Genomic DNA, 20,340 nt, shown 5'->3' with positions numbered 1-20,340 from the left:
CTTTCAGAACAGTGGAACTGGGATATATCGTCAGAAGCTGGCACAAATAGGTGCTCAAAAGCTACCTGTTCTGAGAGTGCTATGCTCTGTGGTGGGAGCTGAATACACTGGAATAGGAAGCACAGACCCTGGCTGTGAGCCCACAGGGTCAACAAGAAGTTGGCAGGTGATCCATGACATTGAGGCTAATGGTATTTTCAAAGACGCCACGACACTGGCCGAGCAAGTGAAAACAGAGATAGATAAATGGGACTATCTTAAATTAAGAAGCTTCTGCACCTCCAAAGAAACAGTGACCAAAATACAAAGACAGTCTACAGAATGGGAAAGAATATTCGCCGAATACACATCTGACAAGGGGTTGATATCAAGGATATACAAAGTACTGGTTGAACTCCACAAGAAGAAAACGTCCAACCCCATCAAAAAATGGGGCAATGAAATGAACAGAAACTTTCTCAAAGAAGAAATCCGAATGGCAAAAAAGCACATGAGAAAATGCTCTACATCATTAATTATCAGGGAGATGCAGATCAAAACCACAATGAGATACCATCTCACACCTCAGAGACTGGCCCACATTCAAAAGAACAAAAGCAACCGATGCTGGCACAGATGTGGCGAGAAAGGGACACTCCTCCACTGCTGGTGGGAATGTCGACTGGTTCAGCACTTTTGGAAAACAATATGGACGTTTCTCAAAAAATTAGAAATTGAGCTCCCATTTGACCCAGCAATACTACTCCTGGGAATATATCCCAAAGAGGCAAAAATGTATAGTCGAAGTGACATCTGCACTTGTTTGTTCATTGCAGCACTCTTTACAATAGCCAGAAACTGGAAGAAACCTGAGTGCCCAAGAACAGATGACTGGTTAAAGAAACTTTGGTACATCTACACAATGGAGTACTATGTAGCTCTTAGAAAAGATGAAGTCATGAAATTTACATACAAGTGGTAAAGTATCATGCTAAGCGAAATGAGTCAGAAAGAGAGGGATAGACATAGAAAGATTGCATTCATCTGGGGGATATAAAATAACAAAATATGAGATTAATACCCAAGAATAGCTGAGCTCAACACCAGGAGGATTACTCCATAGCTTAGAGGCCAGCCAGGTATTCTAGGGGAAAGTGCAGTTCAGATAGAGAAGGGAGCACCAAATAAAGGGTGTTTGGAGGATACTCCCAGGAGAGGAGATGCAGGCTGAAAGTAGACTATGGACTGAACATGTTTGCCACTCAATGCCTCTTTTGCTGACCACGACACCCAAAAGGAGAGAGAGAACAGGGGGGAATGCCCTGCCACAGTGGCAGGGTCGGATGGGGGGGATGGGGGGGAGGGATATTATCCATGGTGGCGGAAAATGGGCACTGGTGGAGGGATGGGTATTTGATCATTGTATAAACGAAACCCAAGCACAAAAATTTGTAAATCTACAACTGTACCTCATGGTGTTTCACTAATAAAAAAAAAAAGAGTAAGATGATGATAGTGGGCAATCCAATGTGATTAAAATTTTTATTTAAAAATAAATTACATATAGATAAAAAAAAAAAAAAGAAGTTGGCAGGTGAGCACCATGGTGAGAACAGGTCAAGGTCAGGGGATTTCCAGAGAGGGCTGGTGTGGCTGGATTGTACTTTCTGGTTAGGAGCAATAAAGATAGTCAGGAGCCAGAGTTAACTCCTTTCCAGTCCAAGTGAGAAACAGAGGCCCTGCCTGAGGCAACAGGAAGCCACCAGAGTCTGGAAACAGATGGTAGTGGTCAGAGTGACCATCTAAAAAGATGAGGCTGGACGGGGTCACCCCAAGCCGGATGCTGCATGGAGACAGCACAGTGATGAACTCCCAGGTGCAGCTCTCGGGGGCTTGAGGGAAGAAGGAAGCAGATGGGGCTCGAAGAGAGTCAGGGGAAGCAGACAGGTCAGGAACTCAGTTCAATGGGTGAACAAAGGAGTGGCCTATTAAGGGGACACTGGCCTAGGGGGCGCTGAAGTAGGAGTCTGAGGAGAATGGGCACCAAAATGAGAGGTCTAAAAGAAAGAGATGAGGCGTAGAAAACAAAGGAGGCCCTATGCTCGTGTATGTAGACCAGAAAGATGGGCCAGGAAGTCCTTGGAAAGGGAAGGAGGGGGCCTGAGGGGGCCCGGGCCAGGGGGTTTGGAGAGGGGCCCTGGCTTGCGCTGGGGCAGACAGCAGTTGGACGCCTGCAGGCTGCGCTCATGGCTCAGAAATGTCCTAGGCCTGCCAGCAGACAGTCTGGCCCTCACTGCTCCTATACTCCACAGCCCAGCAGACACCAGGAGCTCTGAAGCTTTTCCCCCTTTCTAGCCCCCCTACCCCATCTTCTGTTCCCCCAAAAGGGGCCTCCGCTTCCCAGAACTGACATACCCCCACCCATTCAGCCCCTCTCCAATGGCTGATGGAACACAGGCCCGGGAAGGAGAGGGAGAAAATAAACAGACAGCTGCGGGGGAGGGGGCATCAGGAAATGGCAGGATTGGAGTGCCAGATAGACCAGAGGTCCAGGGGGTGGTGTCTGAGGGGCTTGGGGAATAGGCTGAGCCAGCAGGGAGTTAATGTCTGCAGCCCTTGCCCTGGGAGGCCTAATGAGACACAGGTGGCCCCTGGCCCTCACCCACACCGCCAGCCATTCTCCCCTTGTAATGTTGTAAGCTGATGCTCAGCTGTCCGCTTCAGGCAGGAGGGGGTGTGAAGGGGGGGCTCCTGCAGCTAAGGGGGCGGGGCTGGGGGGCTGGCAGGGCCCCAGCACATAACTCTGGGCCGCTGCAGTCTGGGGCGCAGTCTGTGGCAGCAGACACCCAGCGCTTGGAGCTGAACCGACAGCATGAAGGTAGCAGGCCTGGGGCGGGAGGCTCACAGGACTGGGGGACTGAGCCCACTGTGGCGAGGCCCCTCATCGGAGAAGTGGCTCTAAAGGCACAGGCTTGTGACCCAGCAGGAACTCTTGAAGTCTGGAGCGGGTTGGGCCTGACACCAAGAATGGGAGAACTGGGGAGAAAGGTCAAATGCTAGGCAAAGGGTTTCTGGCAGGGGTGGGGGGCTGTCTGTGTTGTGGTGAGAGGTGGGGGTTGGGGGTCTCTGGGATTCGGGAGGATTACAGTGTGGGATGACTCTGTCTTCCGTCACCCCTAGGCCCTCCTGGCCCTGCCACTGTTCCTGCTTCTCTCCACGCCTCCCTGTGCCCCTCAGGCTGCTGGAATCCGGGGAGATGGTAAGGACCCCACAGGATCACTACTAGTCTGGCTAGACAAGAGGTTGTTCTGAGTCATCATTTCTTAAGTCCCTCTCCCTCAGAGTTCCAGCCCTGCAGAACAGGGCAGGTAGAGGATGCTGTTTCTTCTAAGAATCTCCCTCCCGGGGACTGAGGCCAACTGCGGAGTGTTGAGGTCTGTGTGTGAAGCCTCAGTGGCCCTGGTCTCACCCTCTCCACCCTGTCCCCCAGCTCTGGAGAAGTCTTGCCTTCAGCAACCCCTGGATTGTGATGACATCTATGCCCAGGGCTACCAGGCAGACGGTGTCTACTTGATCTACCCCTCCGGCCCCAGCGTGCCTGTACCTGTCTTCTGTGATATGACCACCGAGGGCGGAAAGTGGACGGTGAGTAGGGATGCAAAGGGAAGTGTCCAGATCTAGTTCCAGCTGTATGACCAGGCTCACCTCTGTAAGCCCATTTCCTCATCTCTAGGACGGGGTAAACAGGAAACATCATCTGTGAGGTGCAGGTAATTCTGAGGGCTTCAGACTGGTTAGCACAAATAATTCTCAGTGATTCTGGAAGGTACCTTGTGTAACTGAACTCAAGCCCCAGAGCAGTTAAGCCTCTTTCCAAGATCACATCCCCCACAACCTCTTAGCCTCTTCCTAGCATTCAGCAGCTGCTCACTGAAGGGCCCCCAGAGCCAGCATGTGCCTTTTCTTACCCACAGTTCAGTCCTTTAACAATGTGCCTCAGCACACAGGGTCCAGGTCTGGGGTGGCCCCTACCCCCCAGACCCTTATAGGTTCAGGCCCATCCTCTCTGCTCCAGATTTTCCAGAAGAGATTCAACGGCTCAGTGAGTTTCTTCAGGGGGTGGAACGACTACAAGCTGGGTTTCGGCCGTGCTGACGGGGAGTACTGGCTAGGTAAGGTAGGGGCCAAGCAGACTGGGGGGCTGCCCCAAGCCAGTGCCATGCTAAACTGCTGCCTATCCTCCGCAGGCCTGCAGAATCTGCATCTCCTGACCCTGAAGCAGAAGTACGAGCTGCGTGTGGACTTGGAGGACTTTGAGAACAACACAGCCTACGCCAAGTATGTGGACTTCTCCATTTCACCCAACGCGATAAGTGCTGAGGAGGATGGCTACACCCTCTATGTGGCAGGTTTCGAAGACGGTGGCGCAGGTAACCTAGGCTGAGTAAAGGGAACGGGTGCAGGGGGAAAGGGAAGAGGCAAAGCTGGCACTGCCCAGTTGCTCCAAACCTCTCAGGCCCCTCCTTTCCCCACCGGGGCCTGGAAGGGTTGCCGCCGGATGAGAGCCAGCCTGGGCTCAGTCCTGGGAAAAGCAGCCCTGTGTAGAGCAGCCTCTGGATTTCTGGCTGCAGAGGGCAACTACCCAGCAACTGACCCGGTGCAGTGGGGCTGTCACAATGACAGCTCTCAGTGTCCCGCTGAGCCGTCCCCATGCCTGCCCTCCACCAGGTGACTCCCTGTCCTACCACAGCGGCCAGAAATTCTCCACCTTCGACCGAGACCAGGACCTCTTTGTGCAGAACTGCGCGGCTCTCTCCTCAGGAGCCTTCTGGTTCCGCAGCTGCCACTTTGCCAATCTCAATGGCTTCTACCTAGGCGGTGCCCACCTTTCCTATGCCAATGGCATCAACTGGGCCCAATGGAAAGGTTTCTACTACTCCCTCAAGCGCACTGAGATGAAAATTCGCCGGTCCTAAGGCGCTGGCATCAGTCACCCCAGACCCTCCCCTGGCTACTCCAGTTTCTATGAGTGCTCCCTCCGCATCCCGCCCCTGCCTTTTCCTGGCCCCACATAGTCCCCAATCTGTCCAATCTGCAGCTCTCAGCACCTACTTCTCAAAGCATCCCTCATGGCTCCACATGATCCCATCCCACAGCCAGAGCCAAGCCAGGCCTCTGGTCCCTCCACCTGAGACAATGTGGCCAGCAGCTGCCTGGCTGCCCCAGCTTGGGCTCCCCAATGCTAGGAGTCACCGGTGTCCCGGCCCGGAGGCTAAGAGCTAGCCCAAGGGACTCCACCTTAGCCCAGCATCCATGCCGTGAACTGTTCTGAGGCTGCCCTGGTCAACTTAGCTCATTCAGTCTGACCAATACCCATAATACATGCCATATCTCATCCCTGCGTTCCCTCCAGCCATGGAATATCTTCCCTTCTTGGTTTCCTTCCCACCCACTTACCACCCAGGAGTGAGCACCATGGACTTCCCCAATCCCATCTATTGTACTCAGCTTCCTTCACCTATCTGTTCCAGACCCCCAAAGCTCAATGCAGAGACTATTTTACAACAGCTATTGCATACCAGCTCCAAGCAGCCACAACTAAGGTAGGCATAGAGCTGAGGTCCACCCACCTCCTCATCCCCTGCCCCCGCCCCCTGGGGTTGAAGTTTGACCATGGAAAGGCAGAGGGCAACCTCTGTAGGGCTGAGAGTAAGGGGGGATGAGAGGTCTCAATAAACCTCAGCACCTAAATAAAGTGGCTTTGACTTTTGTGCATGTGAATGTGGTTGTTTGGCCCCCAAAATGTGGGTTCTCTTTGCTGCCACAGGCATTGAAGGAATCTTGTACTTCAAAGGCCTCATTTAGACAATGAAAAGGTTGTATAATAATAAAATAATATAATAACAATAATAAAAATACAATACTGAAAAGCTCTCTCAGGGAGGAGGAGATTCCCCATCTGCCATGGCTCGGTGGTGGCTCAGGTGGCTGTTTATGGCTGTCAAGCCGGTCTGAGATGAACCTGCAAAATAATCCAAGCCAAGTGTCCCCTGCTGGTTTGGAAGACTCCAAAGGGCCTCGGGGCTGGGTCTGCTCTTGGCAGCAAGGCACAAATTTGTGGTCCTAGGGCTCCTGGAGGTCAGGCAGGTCCGCCAGCAGCATCGGGGAGTCCATCTGGATTTCACGCTGCAGGGACTCAATGTCAGCAGGGTTCATGCCATGGCCCTCAAGCCAGTCGGCAAGCAGGGAAGCAGAGAGTGAGGCCGAGTCTGCCTGGCTGCATGGAAAATGGGGAGAGGTGCTGTTAGCTGAGGCTGGCTCCTTGCCTGTCCCATTGGCTATCTCCTTTTGGAGATATCCCCTCCCATAACCCCCTCCCAGAAGCTAGGCCAGCCATCTTACCCATCCTGTGGCCCGTCAGCAACACCCATATCGAAAGACTGGTTTAGGAATTCCTCCAGGTCAAAGCCAACACCATAGCCTGCCCCACTTCCCTTTGGAGTGCCCGAGAACACAGGTGGCAAGGGGTCCTCTACCTGTAGGGAACAATGGCAGATTACTATGTGGCATCACCAAGAGGTCAATCAAGGACTGCAGACAGAAAATCTGCCTGGAAATTTACAGGAATCCCTCTCACTGACTCAACAGTCACTGAGTACTGGCTGAGGCCCATCTCTACCATCTCCAGGCCCTGCACTTCCCGGGAAGCATCTTAGCGTCTCCCAGCAACCTCCGTGTTTGCCCTTATCTCCTTCACTGAGCAAAGCAACAAATTCTGAGAGATACAGTCCACCTGCTGCTAGATTATCATGAACAAGAACATACCCAAACCTCCCCAAATCCATTTTCCTCGGCCAAGTATATCACCGCAGCATGAGCCTCTCACCTGTGACTTGGACAGCTGCTGTGTCACCAGGTTGACGTCAGGTGACTCTGAAGTGGAGGGCTGAGGGGCCCCCCCAGGGTCTGGCAGGGGAGGGCCTGATGGGAAGTAAGGCAGAACACCCGGGGCACTGGGGCCAGGCAACCCTGGCGCTGGTACCAGAGACTGAGGGGCCAGGAGGCTAGAGGAGGTGGCAGTCTGAAGTGCAGCAGGGCCGGGAAGGGGCCCAGAACTGGCAGGGTGGGGGACAGGGCCAGGAGGCACACAGACAGGCTGAGATGCAGAAGCTGAGGTGGAACCTGCAGGTTGTGGTGGAGGGCCCGTGGGAGGGCTGGTGGGCTGGGTTGTGTGGGCTGTGGGTACTGGGGCCTGGGTTGGTGCCAGTATGGAGGCTGGTGCTGGGGTCGGAGCCGGGGGCCGGGCCATGCGAGTCCAGCGCTCCAGCAGGCTACGATCATTGTCACTGAGCACCAGGCCAGCCAAGGGATCAGTGGATGGGCCCCCAGAGACCCCAACCCCTCGCTCCTTGCGTTCCCGTTCTTGTCGCCGTTTCTCCCGTTCCTTGGCTCGCTCTTGTCGCCGTCGCCGTTTTTCCTCCCGCTCTCGCTGGCGCTCCTGGGCAGTCACCGGCTTCCGAGGTTCGGGAGCTTCCAGCGGGGCACTGGGACCATCTGCGGGGAAGTTGGCAGCAGTAAAATAAAGAGCCTGCAGCCACGTGCCAGCCAGGAGCTCCCCTCTGCCACCCCCTCCCCAGCCAGTTCCGGTTTCTACAAGGAACCTCTGAGCCGACTCCGCAAGGACTTGAGAAGAGCAGCTTTGAGCGCTGCCTTGGTGTTGTCGGAAATGGCGCCCTCCCTCTTTGGGGGAGCAGGTTCACTGGCAGGCAAGGGTGGCTGCAAGGTCAGATCAATGGTTTCAGGTGCAGGGCCAGGGCATGGTGGTGGGGCTGGAGGAGGTGACTCCATGGCACAGTCCCCACTAGGAGTCCAGGGACTGGGCATCTCCACATCAGGACAGCCAGGCTCACTGGCCACAGGCTGCAGAGAAGGCTGGAAGCGAATCTGCTGGCGAATGCCCTCACGCCGTGCGTGGAAGTCCTCGATCTCAGCCACGATAGCCTCCTTAATGCGCTCCCTGGTGAGGGCTTCTCGGTCAAAGGCAAAGTCAAAGGGTGGGGCACAGTCAGGCTCATCATCAGGGTCATGGTACTTGGCAAGAAACGGGTGACGAAGGGCAGTGGCTGCTGAGATGCGAGCACTGGGCTCAAAACGCAGCATTCGCCCCAGCAGTGACAGGGCCTGGCGGTCTGCACCTGGGTACACTGTCTCCCAGGGCACAGGTTGGCGTGGTGGCAGGCTCTGGATATAGGCCCGCACTCTCTCAGCCCCCACAGCCTGAATAACCGCTGGTGAGGGGGTACCCAGCACCATCATGATCAGCTGCAGTTGGTGCACATAGTTTTTGCCTGGGAAGAGCTGGCGCCGGGCCAACATCTCCCCAAAGATGCAGCCCACAGACCACAAGTCAATAGCCTGTGTGTACTCATGGAGTGAAAGCATAAGCTCAGGAGCCCGGTACCAACGTGTGGCCACATACTCTGTCATAAAGTACTGGTGCTCAGCAGGGGAGGTACACAGGCCACGGGCCATGCCAAAATCACCGATCTTCAGCTCGCAGTTTTCATTCACCAACAGGTTGGAGGGCTTGAGGTCGCGGTGAATGACCTGAGCCGAGTGCATGTACTTAAGGCCTCGCAGCAGCTGATACAGGAAGTAACGCACATGTTCCAGCGTGAGTGGCTGTGAAGAGTGAATGATCTGATGCAAGTCACTTTCCATCAGGTCCAGGACCACGTAGCTGGAAGGGGAGAGAGATGTGAGCCCCCCACCCCCAATACCCCAGCCCCTTCCTCATCGTACCATCCCAGCTCCAGGCAAGTAATGGCAGTAGCCTTGACTCTACAGAGGCCAACAGCATGATACAAAGATTCTAGACTCTAACTTTTCCATAAATTTAAGCTGAAGTATTTTTCTCACTAGAACTGTTTTTCGCGTCAGAGAAATGAGGAGGTTATACTAAACCAGGATAGGCCAACAGATTTGTGTTTAAAACTCTCACCATTATTTGGTAGTGACAGCTTGAGGGACTCTGATGAAAGCTGTGGAGGCTTCTCCTTTTCTGTAGGAAACTGTTTTGTAACTGGCAATGTTTGCTACATGGCAAGGAAGCCATGGTTATAGTAGGAGAATCCTACATTTACTATCCCATAGACATCTGTACTCTTCTGAAGAAATCCCAATTGTGGCTGGCAAAGCCCTGCGAGAGCACTAATTCTGAATTCATAGCAATTGTCCCAGTCTGCTTGACATTTAGGTTCAGCTTAGTTACTTCCAGAACAGTAGCAATATGGCCCCAGACTTCAGAAAAAGTCTCAACTTTGCCTCCCTCTCCCAACAATGGTTCTTACACAGACTTAAACTCGCCATAGGGAACAGTGGGCCTCAGAATGTCCTTGATGGCGATGATGTTGTCATGCTTGAAATGCTTGAGGATCTTCAGCTCCCGAAGGGTCCTCTTTGCATTGGTCACCACATCAAAAGCATTAGGGATCTTCTTAATGGCCACCTGCTGGCCTGGGGAATAAGGAAAAGGCTGACATCCTAATGTATCTGGGGTAGCAGCAGGATGGCACCAGGCCCCTTTTCACACCTCCTAGGATGCAAGTAAGAGCCATTCTGTACATAATCTGTGCCAAGCCCTGCAGAAGACTCCAGGAACATCTGAACACGAGCACATGTTCCCTTCACATCTCTCCCCAGGGCAGATACTGACCCAAAGTTAAGAGAGGGAAGCCTGGCTCCTCACTTGTGGGGCTTTGCAACATTAGTGGAATTAAAGCCTGTGTTTATTCCTAGATTTGCCCCACCTCACACCTCCCGCCCCTGTTGCCTGCCTCTGGCATCCCAATACACTTCTCTTTTGGAAAACAAGAACCTACATCCATGCGGGTCTAGAGGTGGTCACTGGGCCAAGGAGGAAGCTGACAGACAAGGAAGGAAAAAAAAAAGAAGAAGAAGAAAGAATAAAACCCACCCTTTCCGAGAAGAGGGTGGGACACTGAGCCTGGCACTCTGCTTGTCAGCAGCGGCGCCAAGGCAGGACTCAGACCCGCGCGCTTCTCATGAGAGTCACCTCCTCGTGAGGGACGCCGAGGCAGGGCTCAGCCCTGCGCGCGCCTGGTTGAGGGACGCCTGCTCGTGAGGGACGCCTCCTCGTGAGGGACGCCTGCTCGTGAGGGACGCCTCCTCCTGAGGGACGCCTCCTCCTGAGGGATGCCGAGGCGGGACTCAGCCCGCGCACCTGGTGAGGGACGCCGAGGCAGAACTCAGCCCCGCGTGCCTCGTGAGGGAAGCCGAGGCAGCTCACCCGTGAGGCGGCGGCGCGCCGACGACACCACCCCGTACGCCCCGTTGCCTATGGTCTCGATGATCTCGTACTCGTCGCCCACGTCGAAGGTGACGTCGAAGGAGCGGGCCTTGAGCAGGGCGAGGTTCTTGGCGGCCACCGAGACGGCGGGCTCGGCGGGCTCCGTCTTCACCGGCCCCGGGGGCTTCCCGGCGCCGTCGTCGCCGTCCTCCTCCTTCAGGGGCTCTGCCATGCCGCCTACACGGAGACGCAGGTGAGGGGGCGCGGGGCACGGCGTGGGCACCCCAACTCCGCGCGCCGTCTGCGCGGGCCGGGCGAGCACCTGGCGGGCACGGGCCGAGGCGCGCGGCGCGGGTGGGGGAGGGCGCGCGGGCCGGGAAGAAGGCGAGGGGCGGGGCAGTCCGCCTTCCTCGCGCCACACTCACCGAACGGCTCCTCGCCCCGACACCTCGCCGGGGCCCTGGGCAGTCCCCGGGCTTGCCCCGACCCGGGGCAGGGCGGTGGCAGGAGCCGAGGGGTCACTCGCTCGAGGCCGCCGCCACCACCTCAGCGTCGCGCCCAGCCCCGCCACCCTCCACCCGCCCCGCCTTCCCAGACCACGCTCCCTTCCAGCGTCTGGCCAATCGCTAAGGGGTCTCAGCTGAAGTTCCCGCCCCCTCGACTTACTGCATCGAATCCGCGCCCACCCCGGGACGAAGCCACGCCCCCGTCCCGCTCGCCGGCGGGGCCCGCCCAGAGGCCTCTGGGCGTTCCGCCGGGCTGAGCCGCCGGCCGGCGTGCTCCCCGCGCAGGCGCGCGGTGGAGGCTACGCCCGTGTGTGCGCGCGTGCGCCTGTCTTTCGGCCAGCCCCGGGAAGTCGTGCTCGCTCCCGGGAGCTCCGAAGACCTAGGTGGGCCGAGCCCGGAGCCTCGGCGGCTAGCTCGAGAAATTCCCCCCTCCCTAGCTTCCTCTTCCTTTACCAGTCCGTTCCGCCCCGGGAGCCCAGCTCTGCGAAAACGCCATCTCCGGTGGCCGCCAAGTCCAGTATCGAGATCCTGGTCCTCCGGGGCCGAAGAATCCAACCTGCAGCCACCCCTGACTTCCAGTGACCGGTCTGCTTCACGGCTTCCGGCAGCGCGGGGCCTCAGCTGGCGCTTCCCTGATCTCCAGCTGCTCTGTCCTTGATATGCCCAAGACCCCTGCCCCGCACGCCTCGCTCACTTTACTCTCTGACTGAGCCCTGGGGGGGGGGGGGGGGGGGGGGGGGCAGTGAGTGGCAGTCCATAGAGGAGAAGGCAGAAGCGAGAGGCTCATGCCGGCTGCGATGCTTCATCCTTGGGCCTGTGCATGGTGAAGGGGTGGGGATGAGCGCAGTTCAAGGGCGTCCAGGTTCCAGGGGCTTAGATTGAAGAGATTCTCCTGGCTCACTGCTTCCAGGTCACTCCTGGCAGAGGTCTGGGGACTGAACTAGGTTCAGTTGCGCACAAGACAAAAACCTTCCTATTGTGCTATCTCAAAAGTTATACTGTACCTTCCCCTGAAAAGTGAGCTTTAAGGAACAAACTAGTAACACAAGAGTAATCCAGACCAGAAGTGAATTGTGTTTTGCATGTTAATTTGCAGTGACACACAACAGAAACTTGTATAACGCATATGATGGATGCGATTACTTCAATTAAAAACAAACGATGAAACCATTTCTAGGACTGCAGCTATAGCACAAGCGAGTAGAGCGCTTCCCTTGCACATGGTTGACCCAGGCTTGATTTCCAGTATCCCAAATGATCACAGCCCTGCCAAGAGTGATCCTTGAGCACAAAGCCAGGGTTAAGTCCGGAGCACAGCTGGGTGTGCCTCTCCCCCAAAATAAAATAAACATCTTATATTCTCCACTTTTGTGTTTTCATTTAACTTTGTTTTGGGTGCTAAGTGCAGGACCCACTGGCTCCCTGGGATGCTTAGGAACCATGTGGTGCTGGAGCTTGCATGGAGCCCTTGGAACCATCTTCCAGGCCCTTCCTAAACATACAGAAAATTCCACTTTCGTGTATAGCTCAATCTTCACAAACTTAATATACAGTATATATTTCCTATTTTTTAAGAGTTTCTATTAAAAAATTGCCCCTCCCCCACACACACTGGGCACAGAGCACAGGCTTTGAGTATGTGAAGCCCTGGGTTCTATCCCTGACACCAAAAAAATAAATAAAAATAAGATAATACCAACCCCTCAGATGCCTCTTTTCCAGTGGTGACAGTTGCTTTTTGTTAACTCTTTTTGGTTTGTTTTGGAGGCCTCACCTGGCAGTGCTCAGGGCTTACTTACTCCTGGCTCTGCACGCCTGCCAGGGCTCAGGGTACCATATGGGGTGCAGGAGATCAAAACCAGGTCAGCTGCATGCAAGGCAAGCACCATAAGGAAAAATATAGTAGTATTAGGTTGGCGCCAGGACAAATAGGTATCTAGTACTGAGACATGGTTGAACTATAGGTTTGCTTCTTATTTTCCTAAGAGTATAGCAAAAAAACAACGAAGTATCTTTTAAACAGTTGACCATTAATAAAGTGTACTCATGGGAAATGGACATTTTCTGTCACTAAGGCCTGAAAATATTTCTTCAGTGCTCTTTCTTCACATGATGGGGCAGACAGTTTTCCCTAACTCTAAGACACATACAACACTAAGTCCTCAGTGTCTCTAAATATAAATAGGGGGATTTAAAAAATGGAACCACTAAATATCTTTTCAGGGGACAAAAGAGGGCCAAAGGAACAAAGTGGACAAAGGCATAGTCCTGTCTGATGCAAGAATATAATAGAATATCAGGAGCTCATACTGTGTGTCCTTTAAATACTTCTCTATAAATATTTCAGGTACACTGGGTATATAAGTTGAAACTACTCAACATTTTATGACAAAAACACACACTCTCTCTCTCTCTCTCTCTCTCTCTCTCTCTCTCTCTCTCTTACACACACACACACACACACACACACACACACACACACACACACACTGCCATAAAACCCTGGGAAGGTCTTCCAGTATCTAATAGACAAATTCAGTTGGCATTCCTCATTCTTGCCTTGCTGAATTCTGAATTCTGCCACATATGACACAAGACTGCTTTATTAAGAAAATGCTTCAGAGCTAAAGAGATAGTACAGCAGGTAGGGTGCTTGCCTTGTATGCAACCAACTCAGGTTGAATTCCTGGCATCCGATATGACCCCCCCAACCCAGAACTGATCCCTGAGCACAGAGCCAGAAGTAAGCCACCAGATGTGGCTCCCTACCGCCCCTCCCCCAAATAAAACCGCCAGGACCAGAGTACTGTACAGTGGGTAGGGTGCTTGCCTTACATGTGTCCAAAACTGGATTCAATTCCAGCGTTCTATATGGTTCCCTGAATCCTACCAGGAGTGAACCATGAGTGCAGAACCAGGAGTAAGCCCTGAGTACCACTAGATGTGGCCAAAAAACAGAAATGAAAAAGCTAAAGGTACAAAGGTTCAAGTGAAAAATCTTGATCTTACCCCTAAGTGGTCACTTTTGTTGGTTTGGTTTTATTAGAACCAAGAAATAAACTCATATGCCAAAAAGGAGAGAGAGAAACAGAGACAAAGACAAAGGGAGACACAGTCTGAGACAGAGACAGAGAGAGAGGCAGAGACAGAAAAAAAGCCCCTGCCATAAGCAGGCTGGGGGATGGTGGGGTGGGAGCTGATGGGAGGAAACCTGGGGATACTGGTGCTAGAAAATTTACACTGGTGGAAAGATGGGTGTTGAAATACTGTATGACTGAAATCTAACCACAAACAGCTTTTTAAGGGTCTATCTCACAGTGATTCAATAAAATTTTTTAAATAAACATTAAAAAAAGAAATAAGCTCTTATGCTGGAAATATGATTCAATGGTAAAGTTCATGGCTTGGGACCGGAGCAATAGCAAAGTGGATAAAGCTCCTGCCTTGAGTGTTGTCGAAGTCCAATATATTTCATTGTTTAGACCACATTTTGATTATCCATTCATCAGCTGGTATCCATTTAGAGTATTCCACTTTTAGCTATGATAAAGAATACTGTGAGTGAGTAATTAGTGCACAATGTTTGGTTGTATTTAACTTTTTGAGAAATGTCAAAACATCTTTTATAGTGGCTACACCATTTTATAATCACCCCAGCAATATACACATACACTGTGTGTTTTGTGTGTTTTGGGCCAGACCTGGCTATGCTCAGGGGTCACTCCTAGCAGGGTTTTGGGGACTGTACGTGATGCTGGAGATCAAACCTGGGTTGGCCGTGTGCAAGGCAAGGCCCCATCTGCTATATATTATTCTGGCCTTCCCCAACAATATTTGAGCTTTCCAATGACTCCACCAATGCTCAAAAAAAAATTTTTTTTCATACTAAAAATTTTTCTCTTTATCTCTTTTCTTCCATTTTGTTGTCATTGTTGCAGTGTCAGGAGTTACACTTAGTTGACTGTGGTGCTCACACACTTGTTTGAGATGTCCTGGGGATGAAACTTGTGACTATGGAGATCACATCAGCAGTACCTGTGTCACACTCAGACGTGTGGAGAAGTGCCTGGGTGGAACTGTGGTTTCACTCATGCCAGGAAAGTGCTCCTCCACTAAGCCACTGGACCCACTGTTTTTTTGTTTGTTCATTCATTCATTTATATACTTTTAATAATAGCAATCCTAGTAGGTTTCCTAAAACTGACATGTTGCTGTGGTCTTGAATTGCATTTTAAAATGGCTGATGAGTTTAAATATAAACACCTTTCCATCTGGTTATGGACCATTTTGTTTTCTTTGGGGGAGTGTCTGATCATCAAATCCTTTGTCCATTTGTAATTGCATTTTTTGCCTTTTTATTGTTGTGAGAATTCTTTATATAGTCTTCAAAGATCCTTATCGGATGTGTGACTCAGACATACTTATTTCTATTCTAGCATTTGTCTTCACTTTCTTTTTGGATGGGGGTTAAGCCACACTCTATACTGGTTAGGGACTACTCCTGACTCTGTGCTTAGGGATCACTGCTTGGGCAATCAACCTTATGTGGTGCTAGGGATTGAACTCTGTTGGCCCAGAGAAGGCAAGCACCTTAACCCCTGGGACTCTCTCCAGGCCCTGTCTTTAATTTCTTGATGGTGTCGTATGAAACACTAGAGTTTGTGTGGTTTTTAATTGTTATAAATTTAAAGCTTCTCATCTCATTCTGTCATTTTAAAAACAATACTTTGTCTTTTGTCATTTGTACTTTGAGTGCTGTATCTAAGAAACCTTTCATTTTTCAAAAATAGCTATTGTATCCTTTTAGAATTATAATCTCTAAAACCAACACCCCATAGGGGACATTTAGATTAACTGAAATTCTTTTTGCTATGGGAAACAGTATCTTGAACACATGCTTTTGCACAGTGCAAGGATCCCTGCAGGGTGCATAGCAGGAAGTGGGAGAGCTGCCTTAGAGAGTACTGTGCTTTGCAATTTTAAAGCTAATGGCAATTTTCTGTCCTTAGAGGTGGTACCAATTTAGACTCCCACCAGCAGTATGAGCAAATGACTCACATAGTGCTTTTGAAAAGTTTGGAATCATTTACCTATGTTTAACATGGAGGGTGGGCATCTGCTGAAAAGTCTAATTTCTTCTGGAAAACCATCAGAACTTTCCAAAGTTGTAGAGACCTGCATTTCCACAAAGCAATACTGAACAATAACAAGCCTGAGCCTCCAGCTAACCATGTCCCTCCATCCCCTCCTTCCCTCCAGCACAGCTTCCCTGCCAGAGGCCCTTTACTGCTGGGCTGCCACCACTGTGTTTTATATGGTATTAAAGTACAGGAGTTAAGGTGTTTGCCTTGCATACAGTTTGATTTTCCTGGCATTGCATGTGGTTTCCCAAGCAGCACCAAGAGTGATCCCTGAGCATTAGCGGATGTGACCCAAAAAACAAAAAGGAAAACAGAAACAGCAAAAAGACAGAAAAGCAAGAGTCTGAGAGAAAAAGAAAAAAGAGAAACCCATCCGGAAGTCAACCCAAACGTGTCTGTGAGAGTATAATGACTGTCCCTGCGTCATATACAAATATTCAGCTCTTTTGACTCTGTCCCCTGCTTCTCCACTGTAGGCATCTGAGTTCTGATCTAGACTATAGAAGTAATCTGAAAGTATTTCTAGGTGCCACAACTGCAATGCATTGGGGGATGTGAGGGGCATGTAGTGCCAGGGATTGAACCCAGAACCTTGCCTATACTTAGCACATGCTCTACCACTTGTGCAAGCTGGATGCTTCAATGTTTGGGTCTGACAATGTGCTGCTGCTCAGCCCAGTGCTGCTAGGGTCTACCAAGTCTCCACCCAGTGGTGCTGGGGGGGATGGGCTGGTATGAAGTGCTGGGGATCAAACTCAGGTGCTTGTGCATGCCAGGTATTCATTCCAGCTCTCTGGCTATTCCCACACTCCCATTGGTAACTTTTTAGTAGAATTGCTTTCCTGGGTTTAGGGATGTGGCTCAGAGGAAGAATACCTGCTTTGCACCAGATCCCTGGCGTATCACGAAGTATATTCCTGGCACTGTAGGTACAATCCTGGCTGCAGTGTGGCTTTGATCACTTATGAAACACAGACAGGGGCTGAAGATATGGTACAGTGGTTAAGGCACTTGACTTGCACATGACCAACCCAGACCCATCCTTGGTACCGCATGTGGTCCCCAAAGTCATCCAGAAGTCATCCCTGAGCAAAGTCCCAGGAACAAGCCATAAACTCTGCTCAGGAATAAGCCCTGAGTGACTGAGAAAAGGAGGAGGGCAGAGGAGAAGGGGAGGGTGAGGGAACAGAAGGCGGAGTGGAGGAGGAGGGGAGAATGAGGGGGACAGGGAGGAGAAAAGGGAGGAGGGAGAGAAGGAGGAGGAGGAAGAGGAGAAGACAGCAAGTCTTTAGCCACCACCCTCTGTTAGCCAGCTAATGTCTAACAATTGCCTTCATTCTGACACTCCTGGAGAGTCGCCACCAGGTAAGTCCCCAGTCATGCAATACCCATTCCACTTCAGAGGCCAATAGCAAATCGCAGGTACCCTGGTTTTCACTGCTTCCATTCAGCTTGGCTTGAAAAGTTCAGAGACTGAGGGTGGCTTCTTCCTCTTCGAATTTAACTGTTTGCTGTTCTAGCAAATAGGTGTTCTAACTTACAGAACTCGAAAATGATTTACCAGGTTACTCAAGGATCTGATCAACTTTCCAGATGACACAGTCAGATGAAGAGACGTAACAGGCAGGTGGGGAGGGTCCTGACTCAGGGGCTCCTGTCCCTGTGGGGTGCTCACCAATGTGGACCACTTCCAATGTTCACTTTGAGGATTTTCACGGAGCCTTGGCATGAAGGATGACATTAAGAATTATTATTTCTGGGGCTGGAGCGATGATAGCGGGTAGGGCATTTGCAGTGCACACAGCCAGCCCAGGTTTCATTCCCAGCATCCTATATGGTCCCCAGAGCACCGGCAGGAGTAATTCCTGAGTGCAGAGCCAAGGAGTAACCCCTGTGCATAGCCAGGTGTGACCCAAAAGGCAAAACAAAAAGAATTATTATTTCCATCTGCACCCCTCTCTTGACAGTAAGGACCAGTCTGAAATGTCCAAGTTTCTAATCTTAGTCTTCTTCTCTTGTGACTAACCCCCCAGTGCCACCCCATTAGAACAAAAGATGTTCTCTGTGCAGTTATCTCTAGGAAATTACAAGGCCTTTCAAAGGCCGGTGTCAGGGACAGGGTCAAAGATCACACATTAGAACAAAAGATGTTCCTGGTGCTCTTATCACTCAGGAAATTACAAGGCTTTCTGGAGCTCTGTGCCAGGAACCAGAACAGTTCTCACACAGATTGGGCTAGGGGGCGGTGGGGGGTGGGGGACCTTTCCGGAACTGTAGAGCTTGCGTGCTCTTCATTAGGGAAGTGTCGGGGAGGTCGCAAAGACACACTCCTACAAATAACTGGTAGGGGATGGGTGGAGAGTCACATAAGGGCAGCGGCTGTCAAGGGCCAGTAAAGGTTGAGCTTCACCTCTCATTGGACGACTCAGCCAGCCGGTCAGCGTTGATTGGCCAGGCACACTCGCTTCTGCAGAGGCAGAGTCTCCAGCTTCTGCCAAACTCAGAGGAGAGGCTAGAGGGCCAGCTTGAGCTTTAGGGAAGGTGGGTTGCAGTCCTGGGGAGTCATAGATGTGCTCTTCATGCTGCACCCACCCTCTCAAGGCAGAAGAGATGGTGTTGCCGAGGCCAGGAGCACTGGGTGGAGTCTCCATCCGGGGAAGCTGCCAGACTGATGTCATTGTCTCCCTTCCAGTCCCCAAACTCCCTTTCAAAGACAACAGTTAGGCGTCAATATCACATGGGTTAGAATCCTGCTCCTCTAGTGTGACCAAGACTTTTTTGTGCTAAAGAACCTGTGTCCTATCCCCCTCCAGGGGAGACTCTTACCTGGCAGTTACTTTCGGCTAGGAGGGGAAATCAGAGAAACAACTAACTTGGGCCTGAGAGCACCGACACAGGATCCAGCCAGGAGAGGAGCTGAGAACAGAGGACAGAGGGGTGAAGCACGTGCAAAGGGCTGACAACGCTGAGCGCACTGCAGTCTAAAGACAAACCTGTAAGGTGGGCAGCTGGTAACTCAGAGAGCTGATACAGGCCAAAGCCATGCGGGGAGCAGGACTGATTTCAGTGTCCTCATTTCTAACGTGGGGATGTCCAGGCCTTCCAGACTGGGTTATCTGGTGAATTTTGAGAGGTGGCCTGGCCTTTGGGAGGTTCTGAACCAGTTCCATTATCACTCAGAACCCCCTAAACCCAGAGGTATTAGAGCGCATCTTTTTTGTTTGTTTGTTTTTTGGGGGCCACACCTGGCAGTGCTCATGGCTTTCTCCTGACTCAGGGAACTCTCCTGGCGGTGCTTGGGGTACCATATGGGATACTAGGGAACCTGGGTAGGCTGTGTGTAAGAGTGCATAAACATTTCTATCTTCAACTTCCTCTTTATTTGAGCTGGAATCATGGTCCCCATTAACAGCAGAAAGAAAGAGGGGCACCTAGTTCAGAGGGAAGGTAATTGATGGAAGACTTTGTCATGGTGGGGGCAGGTGGGGGAGCTCCTCTGCATTTGGGACTCGCTGTGTTGGTCCCCATTCCTCACACAGACACACCTCTCACTGACTAAGGCACAGCCATGAGTCATCTGTGTCACGACCTCACTGAGTGCCTGCAAAGACACGGAGGGTGGGGTAGGGTGGGAAGCCCAGAAGGTCAGATCACACCCTCAGCTGCGGAGCCAACAGATGTGGCTCTCAGCACCCACTCTCGCAAGGGCTGGCACCCCACTTCTCCAGTGCTCCTGTCTGCAGCGGGCCCTCCTGCTCCTGCCCCTGGGTCCCCTATTGGACAGTATGGTCCTGGATGGGCAGGGCAGAGGCAGCTTCCTAAGCAAGGTCACTTTCATCCAAGAACCTGAAGAAGACACTGTGTTCTCTATCTGTGGAGTAAGGGCGGGGGGTAGGGGGAGTTCAGGAATAAGAACTCCTCCATGAGCCCTTTATACATTCCCTCAACTGTAACCACAGAGAAGCTTCTTCAGCCTTTCTGGTTTTTTTTTTTATTACAAAAATTTTTTAATAGTGAGACATCATGAGGTACAGTTGCAGACTTACACATTTTTGTGCTTGGGTTTCAATTATACAATGATGGTATCGTATTTTATTTATTTATTTATTGTATTTGGGGCAGGAGCGATAGCACAGCGGGTAGGGCGTTCGCCTTACAAGCGGCCAACATGGCCGACCCGAGTTCGATTCCTCCGCCCCTCTCGGAGAGCCCGGCAAGCTACCGAGAGTATTCGATATGCCAGACACAGTAACAACAAAGTCTCCAACGGAGACGTTACTGGGCCCGCTCGAGCAAATCGACGATCAACGGGAGGGCCTTTACCTTTACCTTATTTATTGTATTTATTTATTGTATTGATGGATGGTATTTACCATCCCTCCACCAGTGCCCACTTCCCACCACC

At 51.8% G+C, this 20,340-nt stretch overlaps 2 protein-coding genes across 3 annotated transcripts; one reads left to right on the top strand and one right to left on the bottom strand.

Annotated features, from left to right (window-relative positions):
* Positions 1 to 2,818: 2,818 nt before the first annotated feature.
* On the top strand, positions 2,819 to 5,768 carry MFAP4 (microfibril associated protein 4). Its single transcript, XM_056136663.1, has 6 exons — positions 2,819 to 2,857; positions 3,160 to 3,238; positions 3,470 to 3,624; positions 4,055 to 4,151; positions 4,227 to 4,409; positions 4,708 to 5,768. The coding sequence occupies exons 1-6, from the start codon at positions 2,852 to 2,854 to the stop codon at positions 4,953 to 4,955; spliced, it is 768 nt and encodes a 255-aa protein (XP_055992638.1). The 5' UTR covers positions 2,819 to 2,851; the 3' UTR covers positions 4,956 to 5,768.
* Positions 5,769 to 5,844: 76 nt separating this feature from the next.
* Positions 5,845 to 10,520, bottom strand: MAPK7 (mitogen-activated protein kinase 7). 2 transcript variants are annotated; one of them, XM_056136661.1, is made up of 6 exons: positions 10,289 to 10,520; positions 9,330 to 9,495; positions 7,641 to 8,719; positions 6,866 to 7,533; positions 6,382 to 6,515; positions 5,845 to 6,256 (listed from the first exon to the last, which is right to left on the bottom strand). In XM_056136661.1, the coding sequence occupies exons 1-6, from the start codon at positions 10,518 to 10,520 to the stop codon at positions 6,103 to 6,105; spliced, it is 2,433 nt and encodes an 810-aa protein (XP_055992636.1). In that variant the 3' UTR covers positions 5,845 to 6,102. The 2 variants fall into 2 exon arrangements, with proteins under 2 accessions (XP_055992636.1, XP_055992637.1); XM_056136662.1 differs by lacking the exons at positions 9,330 to 9,495; positions 10,289 to 10,520 and adding an exon at positions 8,981 to 9,165.
* Positions 10,521 to 20,340: the final 9,820 nt, after the last annotated feature.

This window comes from Sorex fumeus, unplaced genomic scaffold (assembly GCF_029834395.1).
Source record: "Sorex fumeus unplaced genomic scaffold, SorFum_2.1 ptg000122l, whole genome shotgun sequence".
In the NCBI taxonomy this organism is placed as follows: Eukaryota; Metazoa; Chordata; class Mammalia; order Eulipotyphla; family Soricidae; genus Sorex; species Sorex fumeus.
The sequence above is the reverse complement of the archived record's forward strand: the minus strand, read 5'-3'. Positions and strand labels throughout refer to the sequence as shown.